Source organism: Nomascus leucogenys, chromosome 8 (assembly GCF_006542625.1).
Source record: "Nomascus leucogenys isolate Asia chromosome 8, Asia_NLE_v1, whole genome shotgun sequence".
NCBI classification, from domain to species: domain Eukaryota; kingdom Metazoa; phylum Chordata; class Mammalia; order Primates; family Hylobatidae; genus Nomascus; species Nomascus leucogenys.
The window spans coordinates 78,252,336-78,270,668 of record NC_044388.1 but is presented as its reverse complement, the minus strand read 5'-3'; the positions used below and the strand labels follow the sequence as shown (position 1 = coordinate 78,270,668).

General features: G+C 53.2%; 1 protein-coding gene across 9 annotated transcripts in view; it reads right to left on the bottom strand.

The window, feature by feature from the left end:
* Nucleotides 1-300: 300 nt before the first annotated feature.
* Nucleotides 301-18,333, bottom strand: part of PAX5 (paired box 5) — a 191,422-nt gene continuing 173,389 nt past the window's right edge. For 2 of the 9 annotated variants that reach the window (XM_012509211.2, XM_012509214.2), the window contains 2 exons: nt 8,566-8,652; nt 1,904-2,372 (listed from right to left, as the gene is read on the bottom strand). In XM_012509211.2, the coding sequence (XP_012364665.1) occupies nt 2,296-2,372; nt 8,566-8,652 (164 nt within the window). In that variant the 3' untranslated portion in view covers nt 1,904-2,295. Of the gene's footprint in view, nt 2,373-8,565; nt 8,653-18,333 lie in introns of all 9 variants that reach the window. The other 7 variants (XM_012509212.2, XM_012509217.1, XM_012509210.2 and 4 more) reach the window with 4 other exon arrangements.

The following is an 18,333-nucleotide window of genomic DNA, read 5'->3' as shown; positions in this document are numbered from 1 at the left end:
CGGCCTGGGTGACCAGGCTTCCTTGGCAGTTCTTACAGACTGAGTGTCTAGGGCATGGGGCCCAGAACCATCTCTCACTGCTCTGTCAACTCTCCTCAGGAATAGGAGATGTGGATAGACCAGGGTGACGGGGAACACCATGGGTTGGGGGTCAAGGAGCCCGAGTCCCAGCCCCGCCCCCACCAGTCACTGCTTGGGGACTCCGCCTTGCTGAGCCTTAGTTTTCCCTTCTGTTTCACCACCCTGTGGGGGCTTAGGGAACAAAATACTTAGCGGTGGCCAGAGGAAGTCTGCTTTGTTTCCCTGCATGGTCCTGGCCTTCTCCAAGCTCAGCCTCAGTTTCCCACAAGGGAAGTTGGGCTAGGTCTTTTTCCAGGCTCTTCTGATTCCCGCCCCTCTGGGTGTTCCTGTTTCCCACTTGGTCCAAATATTAGTGAGCCTCAGGTGCCCTCCCCCATCTGCTTGCTTGGAAGTAGAGGGCCTGCCCCAGATGATCCTGTCACAGCCCCAGCTCCCTGGAGAGAAGAGGGGAAGGAAAGAGCTGTGGGGTGGCCCTACAGGTGACGCCAAGGCTCAAAGAGGTGCAGGGTTTTGTCTGAGGTCCCACAGCAAAGACATGTAGCCAGGACCAGGACAAGACCTGCCTGGCCTGCTGATCCCAAGTCCAGTCTCTCTCTGCCCTGGCTCTCTGCCATCCTGGTGACATACAGATATGGAGGACACTGTCACCTAAGAAGGCCAAGCCTCCTCTCATCACTGTCATTCAGCCCAGGTTTGGACAAGGGCTCTACCTGGCTGTTGTGAGTTGACAAGAGAGACTATGCAAGGAATTAAGGCCCCAGGTAAAGAGATGATGGCACCTGGCACTCCCATGTCAAAATCACTCCCAGGTCACACAGCAGCTCTCCTGCCCCTGCCCCAGGAGGCCCTCCTCTGTCCCCCAGATCTTCCCGGCTGGCTTCCTCTGACCACCCTAGCCCACAGTGAGTTCTCCAAGCTCCCTCTCCAAGTTCCCGTGGCCCTTGGCCATGGCCCTGACCATCGCGGCCCCTTAGATCAACAAGTGGGCATGCGTTGTGCGAAATTAGGCATCTGCCCCAGCCCCAGCACCTCCACGCCCAGCTGCCTGCTAAGCTCCATGAGGACAGGGAGGGTCTGCCCCAAGAGGATGCTCAGAAGTTCTGGCTGTAGGCCGTTTGTGATCTAGGTGTGGGGGAAAGTCCTCTGTGTTAATTATTGTCTACATCACCGGAACAGGCTTGCCCAGAATCCACTTGCTGGGGTCCTGGAGGGTGGGTGAAGTGTCCGTGGCAGGTGTCCAAAGTGACCTGAAGCTGGGCATGCCTCAGAAAACACAGTTCCAGGGGCTGAGGGAGTAGGGAGAGCCTCAGACCCCTCCTTGGCTGGGATCAGATGATCTCCTGCATCCCATCCAGCCCTCACATTCAAAGTCCACAATGTAATCAATACCTCGGATGACATTCTGCTTCGGAAAAGTAGCTGAGGAATCGCCCAGACAGTTTTCTTTGAGTTCTTTGATCTGGAAAAGAGCTGCTCATACTGCATCGGTCCCAGAGAAATGGAGGCAGGAAACCAGGGCATCTCCCCAAAGTGTGCTCCTCTTAGAGAGGGGCCTCGGGGGAGCCTGCAGCACAACCAGCCCAGTGAGACTGCTCGTGAAGATACTAGAGAAGGAGGGATGAGCAGCAGGCTGGGGCCCAAGGGCGGCATCCTCCGTCTCGAGGACAGCTCCGAGCCCACCTGCCAGGGTCACCCAGGGCAGAGAGGATGCTCTGCCACAGGTCTAAGATGTCCGGTGACGCACCAGGAGTGCAAGATGCATCATGGGTGGAGCAGTCTTCTCAGTCGGACCTTCAGGCCCACAGAAAAGCAAGAAGGTATTTACATGGGTGCTGCTGAAGCAACAAAAGCAAGCTCTCCTTCCCAGGCTGGGGTGGTTACGATGGATGGATAGTTAGACAGCTGGGGGACTGGCAGTCTGGGCTGGGGCTGTGGTTATTTGCAGAACAGTCTATTGGTTTGCAGAGACCCAGTGGCCATCAGGAGAAGCTCATAGATTGGCTTTTAGAAATGGACAAGGATCCAGAAGTCCAACGGCCCCACCATAGGGCCCCAGAGTCCCTGGAGGAAGAGAGGAGGAGGGGAGCTTCAGGCAAGTAGGGGGTGCTGGGGGATAGTCTCATGGGCTCCTCTGGCTATCTTCAGGAGGGCTGGGTGGCTGTCACCCTCAACGATATGTGCCATCAGTGTTTAGTGCCCGCCTGGCTCCAAGGGTCAGTGACGGTCATAGGCAGTGGCGGCTGCAGGTGGGGCAGCTCCTCGGGTGGCAGCGCTATAATAGTAGGGGGAGCCTGGAAGAGACGAGAGAGAGCACTGAGGTCAGATCTGGGGTCCCCTTTCCACCAGTCTCCTCCACTTCTGTCCTTTCTTCCCCTCACCCAGTCCGGGCCACCATCCTCTCTCACCAAGATCTCTGTCCCAGTCTGTTCCCCAAATGGCAGGGCCACAACCTGCTCACAAGATTTTGAGGCTCTTCGCCATCTAGAGCTGGGGTCAGGAGCCTGGGGCTCTTGGGTCCAATCCTCCCAGCTGCCCGTTTTAGTGAATAACATTTTACTGGAGCACAGTCTTGCCTATGAATTTAGGCATTGCCCATTACTGCTTTACTGCTATTATGACAGAGTTGGGTAGTTGCAACAGAGACACTATGGCCTGCAAAGCCTAAAATATTTACTCTCTGGCTCTTTATAGAAATCATTTGCCAACTCCTGACCTAGAAGATAAAAACATGAAAAGCATTCCCTTTGTTTGGCCTGCAGGTGCTCTGTGATCTATCCCCAGCCAGCATCTCTGAATTCATTTCCCTCAGGGAAGGCCCCTCCTGCCCACACTCATATATCATGCTTAAGCTGGACGAAACTCCTTGCAGCTGTCTCAAATATACACAATGCGAACAGATGAGCACATCCTCTGTGCCCGGCCCTTCTAGGGCCTGTGCATGTATTATCTCATTTAAACCTATGGGGTAGGCACAGTTTAGCTCATGCTAGCATACTCTCCTGCCTCTGTGCCTTTCCCCACAATGTGCTTCCTGCCTGGAACTCTTGGCCTGCACCCTCACCCCTTTTCCCATCTGTTAAACTTCTATGCCTCTTTCAAATCTCAGAGCCCTGTCTCCTCCTCTGGGAAGCCCCCTGCCCTGAGCTCACACTCCCCTGTAGTCTGTCCCTATGCTATGGGAAAGACTTCTTTCTGCACTTCCCCCATCCCCGGATGGAGAGCCCCCAAAAGGCAGAAGCTGGGTTCTGCTCTTCCTGGGAGTCTGTCCCCAGTTCCAGCCTGGATCCGTATGTGGCACCTGCTTGGCTGGATTGGATGTGTAAACGAACCAACTTTGCTGAGTGAGCAAACGATAGCGAAGACACCCCCTGCCCATTCATTCATTCACTCATTCATTCACCACTCATTTCCTGACCCTGCTGAGGGCAGGGTTGGGCAATAATGGGGCAAACGCCAGCCTGACACAGGTTAATATTCGGAGCAGGAAGGGGATCCAAGGTCAGAAAGAAGCTCTGGAGAGTGCGAGATGGGTCTAGCAAGTTGGCTTTTGGATTAGGGAGTGTCAACCTGTACCATAACTGGGGGCTGAGTCCTGGAGTCTGCCAGAGTAGGAGTGACACTTTGGGATGCACCACCTCTCCTTCTCATTCAGCCCTGATGAGCCGATGTACTGCTCCCTCCCCATCCTCCCAAGGAGGCAGTATGGCAGTGGAGGAGCTAGTACCTTGCTGTGCTGTTTCAGACGGCACAAACACCAACCCCATGCCTAAGTATTCCCTGAGATGGGTTTTCTTCTGCCGCCTCTTCTGTCACCTCCCTGGCTGCAGTCCCGACTCAGAGACCCCTGTCAGCCTTCCTCTGTTCTCTCTTGTGAGGGATGGGGACAGCCACCCATGGAGTGTCTGCAGTGCCTGCCGTTCGTCCTGCCTGCAGGTGGGCCCAGAGGAAGGCGGGTGTGTGTGCATGAGAGGGGCATGGCACGAAGGCAGGGCAATCACAGGGTCTGCCCTACACATGGGCCCCAAAGGACAGGAAACGGAAGTAGAGTCTTCTCCTTGGAGGATCCCTGGCTTGACCCTCCAAGCCCTCAACCCCAGCCACCTCTCACCCTGGACTCTGACCCACTCCCTCCCAAAGCCAGGCTAGACCCTCCAGCGGGCCTCCACGTGAGAGCTTGCATTTACTGTGAAAAATGAAAACATCACCTCACAAAGCACTCTGTCGTCCTGGCCCCCATTAGACCTCCATCTAGAATAAACTTGTCTTTTCTTCTGTCATTTTTCCTCTCTAATTCACATTATCAATTTACTGCTTGACACAGTCATTCCCGGCTCTGCTTTCTCTCTAATCCCTTTACAGCGGCCACAGGCGCTCCTATTCTAATCCTAATTGACCGCGGCTGGCCTTTCTTCCTGCCGGACCGCAGCCTCCTTGCCACCCTGGGGCCCTGGTGGGATGCTGAGTCACAGTTGCCCTGGCTGAGGGACATTCTCCCGAGAAGGCAAAGTGCCCCAGTCCTTCTGCTTCATCTCCTGGCATCGCTGATCCTCACCTTGGCCATTCTTGGGAAGGAGGCTTCAGCTAGGCTGACCGAGGTGTCGGCAGCACGTGCGAGGGTGTGTGCGAGTGGGAGTGGGGATGTGAGCATGTGTCTGTGTGTGTGTGTGAGTGTATGAGTGTGTGAGTATGTGTGTGCCTGTGCGTGTGTGCATGTGTGTGTGAGTGTATGAGTGTGTGAGCGTGTGAGTGTATGAGTGTCAGCGTGTGTCTGTGTGTGTGTGCATGTGTATGTGTAGGGTCTCGCCTGTTCCACAGAGCCCACCAATCTAGCAGGAGCACCAAGGGACCTCCGGACAGGTTTCCATGCCCTGGCACCCTCCCCAGATGTCACGAATAATCCATCTAGGCCTCCATGCCCTGGGGTATTCTCTCAGGCCATGCCGAAGACACTGTGGGGCAGGGTGGGACGGGAGAGGTGAACGGGCCTGGAGCTATTTGCAAGGCTGTGGGTTGGGGAGCCAGCAATCTCACCATCTTCAGGAAGGTGGGATCACAGCTTCCTCCGCCCTGCACATCTCAAGAGAGCATGCATGCAGCTCCTGTTGGAAAGAGGCTGCAGGGATGACTATCCTCAATTTACATCTGAGGCAACTGAGGCCCAGACCTGCCTAGGCTCCTCCAGGTTATAGACTTGGGCAGTGCAGGGACCATTTCTCATGTTTGTTGCTGCCCAATATCGTTTATGCTCTTCCTGTGTTTGCAGAGATTCTGCAGTAGGAGGCCTGCTTCTTTGAGCCAGAAGTCAGAAATCATCCTCCCAGCTTCCCTTGCTGCTAGGGCACAGGTGTGTTTCGTGGGCTCTGCCAATTAGACTTTCTTGTATATGACCTTGATTGAGACGGGAGCCACTTGAAGCAGTGGGCTGGGGGACTCCATCTGTTGGGAGTGGGTGGCAAAGGCATCCAGCTTTGGCTGGGGGCAGGACAGAGCTTCCAGTGCCCACTTCCGAGCACCCTGGGAAAAGTTACAGTGGAGTGGAACTGCACTCTGGGTGCTGGCTGGCAGCAGGGCTGTTGATGCTAGTGCAACTCTAGCTGTGTGGTGGGTGTTGTCCTGGCTGTGTCCCATGCCTACCTCTTTTTGTCCTCCTGGAGATTCTAGGAGTCCCAAATATCCCTTAATAAATTCATTTTCTGCTTAAGCCAGTCAGAGTGGATTCTGTTGTTTGAAACTGAAAGCCTGACAGATACAGATAGTAACCCACTTTCAAAGCTGGACCAGAGCCAGTCTCATCACTCACACACAGGTCTGAGTATTCAGGACTCAGGACTCCCAAGGCCTGTTTCTACAGAGGGGTGAGGCCTCTTTTCCTGGCTTGGTGTTGTTCAAACTGCGAATCAGTCAGGGAGAGTAGAGTACCACATCACATACTGGTTCCAGAAATAGGCTCTGTTGTCAGGGTGACCTGAATTTAAATCCTCCTTCTGCCACCTGAATGCTGTGTGACCTCAGGTGAATTAGTTCACCTTTCTGAGCCTCATTGTCCTCTTCTGTATAATAGAGATAATAATATGTGCTCTGTAGGGTTGCTGAGAGGATGAAATCAGATAGCCCATGTGAAAAGGGTTTTGGGTGCCTGGTGCAATTAGCAAGTGCTCATGTAGATGAATGGAATTCTGCTTCCTCTTCTTCCTCTCCATGCTGTCTCTGGCCCACTAAAGGTACTGAGCACTTCCCAGCACAGACACCCCTGCCTGAGGCTCCCACCCACAGCCTGTGAGCTCCCTGGGACAGAGTGTGCATCTTTTCCACAACAGGCACACAGCCCAAGCCTAACAATTGGGGCTGTGAACTAGATTTCACTCCAGCTTGAGTAGCAAAAGCCTCGGATGTGGTCTAGTCCTGCCCTCCCCTCCCCTCCCTATCTCCTCAGACCTACACGGTCAGGTCCAAACTCCCCAGCCTGGCCTTCAAGGGGCCGCTCTGTGCACACTCCACAGATCGCCCCACCTCCTACACCAAGCCTTTGCCACACGTGCCTGAGACGTTTCTTCTAATTTCTCTGCTTCTTGAATTCCCAGGCAAATAAATGACAGCCACTATCAACCTCTAGGACACCTTGTAAAAATGAAAAAAGGTGTCCCTTTTGAGAAGGTGCAGCCCCGTGCCAGGGCTCAGGGTTTTGTGCCATGCATGGGCTGGGGTTCAGCTCCCACTTGTCCCCTTGGTCAGTGCAGTCATGTGTGGCAGCCCTGGGCCACCATGGCCTCCTTGGGGTCACCTCTCCATCAGAAGGAACCTCTCCCACAGGCCAGTGTCCAGGTCTCCTATGTGCCATATCCCCTGGGGTCTCCCAGCAGGACTGGGATCAGGCCTCTGCCTGAGGCAGATTTCCTGGGAAGGACTCCCAGGTTTGCTCCTCAAGACTCATCTCCCTACCCCACCCCTGCGGAAGACACTGGTTCAGGGAGCCCACAGCCAGCCCATGCCTCCTGTTTCCTGAGACTGACGTCTGGGTCAACTCAAATAGTCCACTTAAGAAAAAAACATTAGGTAAGCGGATATCTTCGTTAGATACTTAGAACTAATTTTGACCAAAACCAAAAAAGGAGTCTGAGAAGATATCAATCTGCAGATTCTGCCGCTCTTGGAGACCACAAATAAGAAGAAGCTAGGAGTCTTCTGCAAGGCTTGAAATCTCCTTGCACAGGGACCTGCAGCACTAACGGGAATTGTTTCTTATTGAATCCCCAAGTCATACATGACACACCAAAATCCTTTGGACAGCCCAAGGCCCCAAGTGCATAGAATGGTAGTAGCAAGAGAGAAGTGGTTTCCATACTGTGTGTCTGTCCTAGCCACCAAATCAGGCTTGGGAAGGGGTCAAGGCTGAGATTACATGGCCTTTTTCACAGACCTATGGCTTGGCAGCTTGAGTTTGAAGACACCAGGTTATGGCTTTTCTGAAGAAGCCTGTTTCTCAGTCCTGAAATAATTAAGGATCCAAGGAATTAAAAGGTTCTTCTTTAAGGAGGTCTTGTTAAGCTGGGCAGATAAACCTGGGTGGTCTCAGAGGGCCCTTCTATGTCTGACCTTTCACTGCTCTAAGTAGAAAATTCTTAGCTGACTGCTGGGGGAGGGCTCCACATTGCTGCCTGCAGGCTGATTGGCCAGCTCTACCTCCCAGAAGGTGAGTGACATCTTTGAGCCCATGCCTCTACTTCATGTCCCAGAACCTTTAGCTCCAGCTAGCACTCACTAGCTGGTTTCATGTAAGGTCAGTCCAACAAAACAGAAGGCTCCCCTTGGCCTTTTGAAGGCTGAGTTAGTCTTGCATGGTCTTTGCAGTGGCCCAAATCTTGATGATGTTCACAGATCAGACTGCCACCAGTCATGGATAATCTGCCAATCCAAGGCTTGAGCAGAGGGTGGGCACCAGCTGAGCCCTAAGTGGCATGCTTTGTCAGACCTCCAGCCACAGGCAACCAGGTTCTAACAGAGCCGGCTCTGGTGATGTCCATGCAGACATCACTAATCAATCACTGGGCATCAAGGTCTTTATCAAGATGCTCTCCAGGCAGCCACTACCAATCAATTCAAGTTGGTATCCTACTGACACTTATTTAGAGAGTTCTCGCCTGAATATGTCATGATGCTTAAGAAATACAAGTTACTCACAGGTAGGCACTTTTCCTACCTTCCTCTTTCTCCTTCAATGCCCCTTTTCTCCTCTGTTTCCCTTCTGTGCCATTTTTCCTAACCCACCAAAGCATCTGGGGGAGGGAGGAGGGCATGAGTAGGGCTGGAGCAGTATTTACTGCCCTAAGGCCCCCATGAAAACACCTATACTCCATGTGTCTGGGCAAGGTACCCACCCACCTCAGTGACCAGACCTCAGGATGTCGAGGGACCCAGGCAAATGAGGAGGCCTGGATGGGGTAGCCGATGGCCCAAGGGCCCTGCAGGGCCTCCGCCAGTACTCACCAAGCAGCCCCGGGTTGGGGAACCTCCAGGAGTCGTTGTACGAGGAATACTGAGGGTGGCTGTAGGGACTCCCGGAAAACTCACTCCCTGTGTATGGTGGGTGGAGAGAGAAACAGGAACCAAACGTCAAATCCAGTTCAGAAAAGGCCCTGGGTCCCAGCCAGCCTGGTTGCCAATGGCATTTGCCTCTTCCATGAGTTGCAGGCGCTTTCGTAACCAACAAAAGCAAGTCGGGTCCACATGGTTATGGAGTGGGCAGCTGTCGCTGGCATTGTCTGTATTTCTCCTCCTTATCAGTGGGAGTGAACAGTAGACTCTCACATGTGTACCATGGAACTCCCATGTCATTCCATGGCCCCATGTGCCAGATGTTCCTTGGGGCCATTGGCCCATTTTACATATGAAAAGGCTGATGCCCAGGTCGTCTCACAAAATGGTCTTGATACACCTTGCTAAGTTCAAGGCTGCAGACTGCTTCGTTCTCATCCCTGAGTGAAGCCAATCCAGGACCCCAGAATGGGCTCAGTTCTAGCCTCCCCCTGCTCCTGAGTGGCTCTGGACAGAGAAACCAAAAGTAACCTCAACCCTAGCCTGGCCCTCTGTGCTGTGAAGGCAGGGGCTGTCCCTGGGGCCTCAGTCTCATCAGGGAGATGAGACACAAACCCAGGCCCTCTGCCTGGAGGAGGCAGACAGAACGGTGCTGAAATGAAATGACAAGCCAAAGGGCTAGGGGAGCACAGAAGAGGGAGTGGTTGGGGCCTTCTGGCCACTGGGGAGGGGGCGGCTCTTGGCAGCTGTGGGCGTGCTTGGGCAGGAGCTGTGGGGTGTGCCAGGGTGTGATGAGCATTGTGGGGCATGGTGGGACCTGAGCATGGTTCACTCTGGCCAGGTGCTCATGGAGCAGTAATGCCTGCCTCTGGCACTTCCCTGGGCTCTGGGTGCCAGTCCCAAGAGAGCCTCTTTACTACTGGCTAGGTCACTAGGAGGAGAGTTCACAATTCTGTCCCTTACCACCTTGCTGCCTTGGTCTTGTAGCTGGCAGGGCCTGCCTGTCTTCCCCCATGGCTAGGGGATCCCAGAGAGTAGGCTTCAGCCTGGACTCATCGCCAGGTGCCCAGTACCCAGCAGACTGTATTCAGTAGAGGCCCTGGAACAGGGCATGGAAAGCTGGCTGCTGCTGGGTACAGAGCATGGGAGCCCTTCCCTACTGGAGGTGACGGGAGTTACATAGCCCCATGAGCCCACCTGTGGCCCAAGCCTGCCTCCATGATCCCCTACAAGGATGCTTACAAAGGGCCGAAGGGTGAGAGATTCCAGAAGGGGCCAGTCAGAACCCGGGACCAAGAGCCTGCTCTCTCCCCTACAACCCAAGCCTAGAGGTGGGCCCCTGGGGCTCTGCCAGGTTGGGCAGGAATAATGAGGCAGGACTGAGGGGCCAGCCACTCCCACCTCCTGGGTCTAGCTGGCTTCCCCCGCACCTCACAACCACAGGCAGAGCATGTCCACACACACACACACACGCACGCTCGCGCTCCTCCTCGGGCCTCTCTGGGGGCCACTCCCAGCCTGACAGGCTGAGCCTTCCAATTCTCTGTTTTTTATGCCTCAGTGGTCAGGGTGTCAGGTTCCGGCATGCAGAGGGAGAGCCTGGTGACAGTGGGCCGCAGCCGCCCGGCCCCGGCATATCCATCAGCGCCACGGAGCCTCCTGCTCCTCAGGTGGGGGAGTAGAGAGGAAGGGCAGGCTGGTGGACGGGGACAGCGCCCTCCCCTCGGGACTCTGAGCACCCGTGGAGCTGCCCTATCAGAGGCACTTCTTGACAGTGCTGAGCCCAGGGCATTGGGCCACTGTGGCAAAGGCCACCTCTGCATCTTTGTTTAGCATCGCCTCCGCTGCCTGGCCCAGCTCCAAGGCCACTTCTTCCAGGAAGCCTCCCAGATCTCCAGCCCCACAAAGTGCAAGTCTCAGGTCCATCTGGCTGGAGTTATTTCATTGTGGACATGTTATCCATCCCCAGATTGGCTTTGGCTCCTGCAAAGGGCCATAAACAGCTCCCAATTCCTTTATAGGATGTACCTAAGTCAGTGTCACCCACCATCCTTGACCCTGTCCCCACCTTCCTAGCCTTACAGTGGTGAATGTAGAGGTCCTTGGATACCTCTTCCTCTGGGAAGCCCCTCTCCCACCCCTCCTCTGCCAACCCCAGTCTCCCGTGTGGTTCTGCAGCACTGGCTTTGCCCTGACCTGCAGGGAGTCCTCTGTGCATGGGCATGCTTGGCCCTGCAGGTCCATTGGATTCCTCTCTGCACCTGTGTGCCACCCTCACCCCAGCTTGATGCCCAGTCCACAGCAGACAATGGGTGTCTGAACAATCCCTGGTTGCTCACCAGCTCTCTGTAGCACAGGGAAGCCTTCCCTGATCACCGTGTTTAAAAGGGAAGCTCCTTCCACCCATCTCTCTTTCCTGCTTTTTTTTTCTCCATAGAGCTGATCACAATCCAACCTGTCTTGTTTATCCTGCTTATCTTATTATAATCTGCCTTTTCCACTAGGATGTAAGCTCCATGGGGGCAGGGAGTTTTGTCTGTTCAAGTCTTGATCCCAACCTCTAGCACAGGGCCTGGCCTCTAGTAGGCAGGAATAATTATTTGTGGAATGAATGAATGAATGAATGAATGAGACTCCTAGGTCAACCAGGCACACGCTTCCAGAGCAGACTAACTCAGGCGATGGCTCTCACTTCCTCCGTTATTAGTACCCATAGCCAGGGGTGTGTTGGACACCTGCTATGTGCCAGGATCCAAACCAATTTCTCCTATTCCATTGCCCACCACACCATCCTGCCCCTTGGTGGGAGAAATGAGCTTACCAGGAACTGGCCTGCCTGGTGTGCTAAGAATGGTAGTGTGGTGGGCACCCCCAATATGGGGCCCCTGCCCTATGAGAGCAATACACTGTGGGTTAGGGGCATTTGACCATGTACGGGTCATGAGGCTGACCAAGAGCCTGGTTCAGCCACCTGCTGGGGACTCTGGGATCATGTCTGATTATTGGAAGTGCCACACAGGAAGCTGTCTGAGTGTAGGGAGCCCTCATCCCATGAGATATGGAGAAGCCAGGTCCTTAGTCACCAGTCCAGAGAAGGCCTGGGAACACTTTCTGGGAGTGGAAGGGACCACGTGAACCAGGCCTTGAAGGGTGGGTAGGACTTTGATGGCAGAGAGAGGCAGGCATTCAGGCACAAGCAAAGGCCCAGCAGTGGGTCTGGGCAGAACATGGCTCCTGAATGGCCAGGTCTTCTGTGAGGCCCCACAGAGGCAGCTGCAGGGCAGAGCAGGCGTGGGGCAAGAGTGTAATGCTTTTCTCTCATTAGGGCTGGGATCAGCCAAGGCTTCAGACTGGTGAGTGCCAGAATCTGGAGGACAGGCTGGAGGAGGACAGCCTGCAGTCAGGGGGCCCCTCCAGGTGGCTGTGGACACAGTCTAAGCAAGAGGGACTGGACCTGGGAGATGACAAGGCAGTGGCATCCTTAGGCACAAAATGATGTTCCTCATGTGCGGGAAGGATGTTCTTGGGGAAGGAAATGAAACCCCCGGTTCTGTCTTTTGTTGCAGCCTCCAGAGGTGCAGCCAACAGGCCCAAGACAAAGATCCCACAATGAACCCCTTTCAGATGACCGTGCCCAGCACAAGGGACACCATGGGCCCTTCGCCTCCTTCTAACTGACCCACACTTTTGGCATCTCTCAAAAATACTAACCCCTGGAATTGGGAAACTTTACGTATTCGTAGAAAAGCTGCTGTGAGTCCTGGTAGGTGCCAGCTTACATCGGAGTGGCTGTCCCTCAGTGGGCAATGAGACCCGCCTCTGGGAGACATACAGCTCATGGCCGTTCTCAGAGGTGGTTCCTGGCGCTCTCTGGAGTGTTGGTCACATGGAAACCCCTAAGAACTCTTTCAACAACAAAACACGTGCCTCCATCTTCTTCATCGGCACTCCCCAGGAGCAAGCAGTCCTGGGGAGAAAACAGGAGTGGACCCAAAACCTCATGGGACTGGGCCTGCAGTTGACACTGTAAGCTGGGCCCCAAAATGGTGCTGTGGGGGCAGAAGGCAGGTGGGCATGTGGTGGACACAGGCATTCCTGCGGCGGGGCTGAGAGCACGCTCTGCCATCAGGCCCTCTGCTCACTGGTTTTGTGGCCTCGGGCAAGCAATTGAACCTTCCAGGCAGAGCCTCCTCATCTTGAATATGGGCAAAATAAAAGCACCTACATCATAGGATTGGCAAGAAGTAAGTGAAAGAATGTTACTGGAAGAACAAAACTACCTTTTCCCCAGGCCAAGGGGACTGGGGATGTTGGGTGGAGATGGAAGAAGAAAGAGGCTCCTCTGAAAACTAACTGAGGCCCTAAACGTAATTTTATAGCTTTCGGTGGGGCTGGGAGTAGAAGAACATTGAAGAAGTGGGGTGCCCACTTTCTCATTTTCAGTTGTTTGTTGGGTGTTTGATCTACCTCTGCCATTTCTGCTCACTCACACTCAAATGCCTTGGATGGCCGGGTTGGTGTTTTCTCCCCACATGGAAATCAGAGGAAGGAGCCAGCAGGGTTGAGATGAAAGAAAGTGGCTGAAGAATGTCCCGAGAAGCCTGAGCCTGAGGTGAGCGTCGGAAAGTGAGCCTCCACCTGGAAATGGGGCAGAAATCTTAAGGAGAACATAGGATTTTCCCACTAGGTGGCAAATGAGGGTTTGAATCCATTTTACCTCGATTTCAAAGTGCCAGGTGATGCTGGCCAGCTGTTGGGATTATTGGAATCAGAGAAAGGCATGGTGGGGACAGAGGAGGCAACTGCATGAGCAAAGGCAGGGAGGAGGGGCGGGCAGATGGCCCACGGTGGGATTCCAGGACATCTGGGCTGATTCCCCTTCTCCAGCTGCTGTTGACAGAATTAAGAACAGAGGGCTGGTCCCCTTCTAGGCCATGCTCCAGGCCACACCCAAGGTATGCTCTGCTCTCTGCTCTTGCCCAGAGCTGGCCACATTGGAGGAGAAGACAGAAAATGGCCTTTGAGGTCACACAGACCCAAGCTCCAGGCTGGCTCTTCCTCTTCCAAGCTATGTGGCTTTGAGCACATGCGTTCACCTGTTGAGTCTCAGTTTCTTCATCTATAAAATGGAGGGAAGGAAAATCCCTACTTCTTAAGCTATGGAGAAGATCAAATGACTTCATGTTTGCATATGCTCTTTGCAAACCCCTGTGTGGTGGGGACTAGGTACCTTCTCTCATTGAGAGAGAACAAACTCAGAAATTCTGCCCCCACCCAAGCCCTCTGATCCCAGCTCCTCCCCCTGCCCCTTCACTCTTTGATCCTGGGCAGGTGGGAAGAGGAAACCCAGCGACAGAAAGAAATACAGAGCTGCGGAAGTGACAGAACCGGAGGGGATTGGCGAGATCCACATACTCAACATGCCCTTGTGTTGCAGATTGGGAAACCGAGTCTCAGAAAGGAGAAGGGACTTGGCAGAGGCCCGGCACATGCAGGCCCTCAGAGGCCAGGAAGACAGGAGGGGAGGGCTGTGTGGGAACTGTCTGGATGGCAGCCTTTGGAGAAAAAATAATGACGGTGAGACTAGAAACAGAATGCTGGCAGTCAAGGAGCAGCTCCGGAGGCCACGGTACCTCATCCTCACAACAACCCCAGTGAGGAGGACACGGAGCAGAGGAGCCCGGGCTGGGGCAGAAGGAACGTGGCTTCCCACTGGGCATCTCAAGGCTGACAGTCACTCCCAGCATTCTGCCTAACCTCGAGCAATGCACTTCTTCCTCCCTTCATGCAACAAATTCATCTTATGTTGAACCTCACCAACCTGTGCCATCACTCATAGTCACAGATGATCAGGCCTGGGATGAACTTTAGAGATACGTTCCCTCAACCTTTCCATCCCCAGGGTCTTCTAGCCAGTCAGGAACAGAGCAGGGCCTGGGACCCTGGCCTATATTCCCAGACCCCGGGGATCCCACTATCCCAAGGAACACTTCGTTGAGCTGGGCCAGCAGGGGAAAGGGAAATCTTCTCATCACACCCTCCTTCACCCCAATGTATTTGAAACTTTTCAAACATACAGTAAAGTTGAAAGAATGTTACAGTGAACACCTATGTAGCCACCACCTAATTCTACCACCAATATTTTCTTATGCTTGCTTGTCATATAGATCTCCATCCCTCTAGCCTTTGCTTCATCTTAATGTGTATTTCATTTCCAAGTAAATGCAAACATCAGTACGATTTCCCCTAAGTACTTCAGCCTGCATATAATTAACTGAAGTTCATTATTTGTTTACAAGTTTTTTCTTTGGATACAAAATTTACACATAATGAAACACACAAATCTTAAATGTGCTATTGCTGTGTTTTGACAAATGCATAGATCTGTGTGACCCAAAGCCCTACCAAGATATATTAACAGAATGTTGTCAACAGCACAGAGAGAAAATTCTCTCATACTGAAGAAGGGAACCTATTGACCAACCGAGAACCAGCTACCTGGGAGTGTAACTGAGTCATCCCCCCATGAACATAGAACTCTGAGGTTAGCACTGACAGCCCCAAACCCCGACGGGTGAAAGAGCCCCTGACCTGCAAATTCAAAGCTCCTCCAAAGCCACTACACAGAACAAAGCTAGAGGAATGTATGCTCTTTGCTCAAAGACGCAGAGAGAAAGCAGAGCCTTAAGAAATTTCAGACAAATGGTGGGTTTCCCCCAAACAGTACTGTCTTCCAATATAGAAGATGTGACTGTAAAAACCAATGCACTAACCAGAGAACACTGATTAAAATAAAAAGTTTAAAAAGGGGTTATGATAAGATGCACTTAATGCAGCTGTCCTGGAGATCCCAGAGGCAGAAACATCACCAGATTCAGAGGTGTTTTCAGCTTCCCCTTCGCTCAAAGCTCAGAGATGGCAAGAAAGTCAAAGTTTCCTAAAATTCTCAGAAGTGACAGGTAAACGGGCTCAGTATAGCTCTTAATTAACCCAAAACGACACCTGCCAGATGACGGGGATTTGCAGAGCGCACTGGGGGCCGACCCCGTCTGCAGATGGTGGGCTCCCACCTCTGCTCCAGACCTTGGCCGGCTGCAATTAACATACAGAAAGTCTTTCAAAGTGACTTCGCAGCCAAGTTCTGTTTCTGAAGGATTCAAACTGGGCTTAGAGAAAATCTTTGCAGAGGAGGAGGAGGAAGAAACAATTTGAAAAGGACCATAAAGTTTCTTCAGCTCCTCTGCATGGCTTTGCAGAACCGCATGAAGTGCACGGTGGCTCAGGGATCGGCGAGTACCCGGGATGTTGCGGGACCAAATTGTTGACGACTAGAGTGAGCGTAGGCACGGCATCACACGTAGCCACAGCCAGGCTTTCATAATACACATGTATAGACACTCCCGATATACATGTGCACATGCATATAATGTATATGTGTATGTATACGTAACAATATGTATAATATTTATAATATACAGATGTATGTATGTTGGATGTGTACACATACACATACACACACACTGGATTCTGGAGCTGTGTCAAAGCCTCTCAGAGTGACCCTGGGCAAGTCATTTCTCACCAAGTCTCAGCTTTCTCATCTGTAAAAGTGGTGTGTTTGGAAGAAATTGAAATAAGTGACCTCCAAGGGCTTTCAGCTCTCAGAAGCTGTCTTCACTGCACCCACGCCGAGCCTCACCCCCTCGCAGGCCAAGGCTTCTCACCATCCCTCTCTCCACAGCAAGACCTTCCTGGGCTCCCAACAGGGAGATGAAAACCCGAGCTCAGTAAAGGTCAGCCTGTCAGCCCCGACAGCCGCGCATCGATCCATTGCTGGGAAAAACCTCTCTCCCACCAGCTCAGGCCAGCCACGAAGGCCTTCAGAAAAACAGAGGGAAGAGAAAAACCGAGAGAGAGGGTGAGCATGAGGGGCAGAATGCACAATGTGTCTCACTTCTGTTTCTCCCGAGAGCCACAGACCCCACAGCTGGACGGCAGGCCTGGGTGAGCCCCAGGGAGCCTGGCGTGGAGGCCAGGACTCTGCCACCTGCCAGCTGTGCGGTGGCCAAGTGGCCTTTCTGGGCCTCAGTGTGGTCCTCTGTAAAGAAGAGGCTGTTGTGTCCCCTTCCTGTTGTCTACAGCTACAAAAACCCAAATCCAAGGATCCTTTAGGGAATTCAGTGGAAACAAACTCCACTGCTGCATCATGGTGCCTCTGCCACAGGGCACAGGTCCGACTCTACCAGCTGGCCATCCATCACAGGCAAGAGCTGGGGGCCTCGGGACACATGGGGCCAGGAGGAAACAATTGATGGGCTCCTGGTGTTTGAAAGCGGCAGGTATCAGTAGCCACAGGACTTCCATCTATCTAGATCTGTTGTCCTTGCCTCCAAGACTGACCTTTCTGTAACCTGCCTGGCCCCTGCAGGCATTTCCATTTGAGATCCCTGGCTATGCCATGGCACATTGTTAACAACTCTGGTCCAAGTTTAATCCACTCTGCTGCTGTGGTCTTATTCCAAAATTCTGTCCTGTCCTGCCCTCATCTAAGCAAACAATGCGCATGTACAAATGATCCCCCTGAAGCCTCACTAGGGTGCAAGATAACACCTGATTTGTGTGCATGCGTGAGGTGGGGAGGGGGTACTGCAGTGCCCTGTCCTGGGAGTGCCCACAGGTAGCACTTTGTGAAGATCAACACCCCAGACAACTCCTGGTGGCGGCCAAGGCCCTTCAGGGGCTGGTTCCCATGGAGTTTCCCAGCCACACCTCCCACTGCCCACATCCTCCACTCCACCCCCACCCACCACAAGCCATATTCCAGGCCAACCACACCACCAGTTGTTCTGCACACCTACTCCACGGGGCCATTTCCATCTCTCATGCTGTTTCCTTCATCCGAAACACCACCTTCCTTCCCTTCCTCATATCCAATTCTCCTATTTGTCAAGACCCAGCTCAAATACCACCTCCTCCAGGAAGGCTTTCTGGATTAATCATCCCAGCTGAGAGCAGTCCTCCACTGATCCCTGAGTCCCTAGCCCTGGGTCTATCACTGCCCATGTCCCAGGGCACACAGATTCAGGGCTGTCTGTGACCCTGTCTTGTTTCCCCTGCTGTTGGGTCTGGCTTCTCCTCAATTGCAGGAACCAAGGCTGACCATCTGTGACTGACAGGTCCCTGCAACCCCACCCCCAGCACAGGGCCTTGCTCACAATACCAGTGCAGACTGAGTGAGCACTAAGTGTGCCCAGCAGATGTTCCTTGAGCCAGCCCCTTTCAGAGACAGAACAGAAAAGTTCGCGAAATCCATGCTAGAAAGAATCAGTGAAACACCAGTCCCGATCTTTGCTAGAAACATGGAGACAGAAAGGCAGAGAAAGGGAATAAAACGCACAGAAAAGAGAAGTGGGCTGTGTTTACTGCAGGAACCACCGTGCAGGTCCCATGAGTGAAAAGGGACACTGGTGCTCTCCTGAGTGGCTTAGCTCCCACCCGCAAGCCTCAGTAGGCCTCCCCTGCCACATAATGACAGCACTCAGTTCGGCTCACTTCAAAAGAGCGCAAAAGTACAAGCTAAAATAAAAAGACACAACTTTTCTTTTTTCTTTCTTTTTTTTTTTTATTTTAGGCGGAGTCTCACCCTGTCGCCCAGGCTGGAGTGCAGTGGTGGGATCTCGGCTCACTGCAAGCTCCGCCTCCTGGGTTCACGCCATTCTCCTG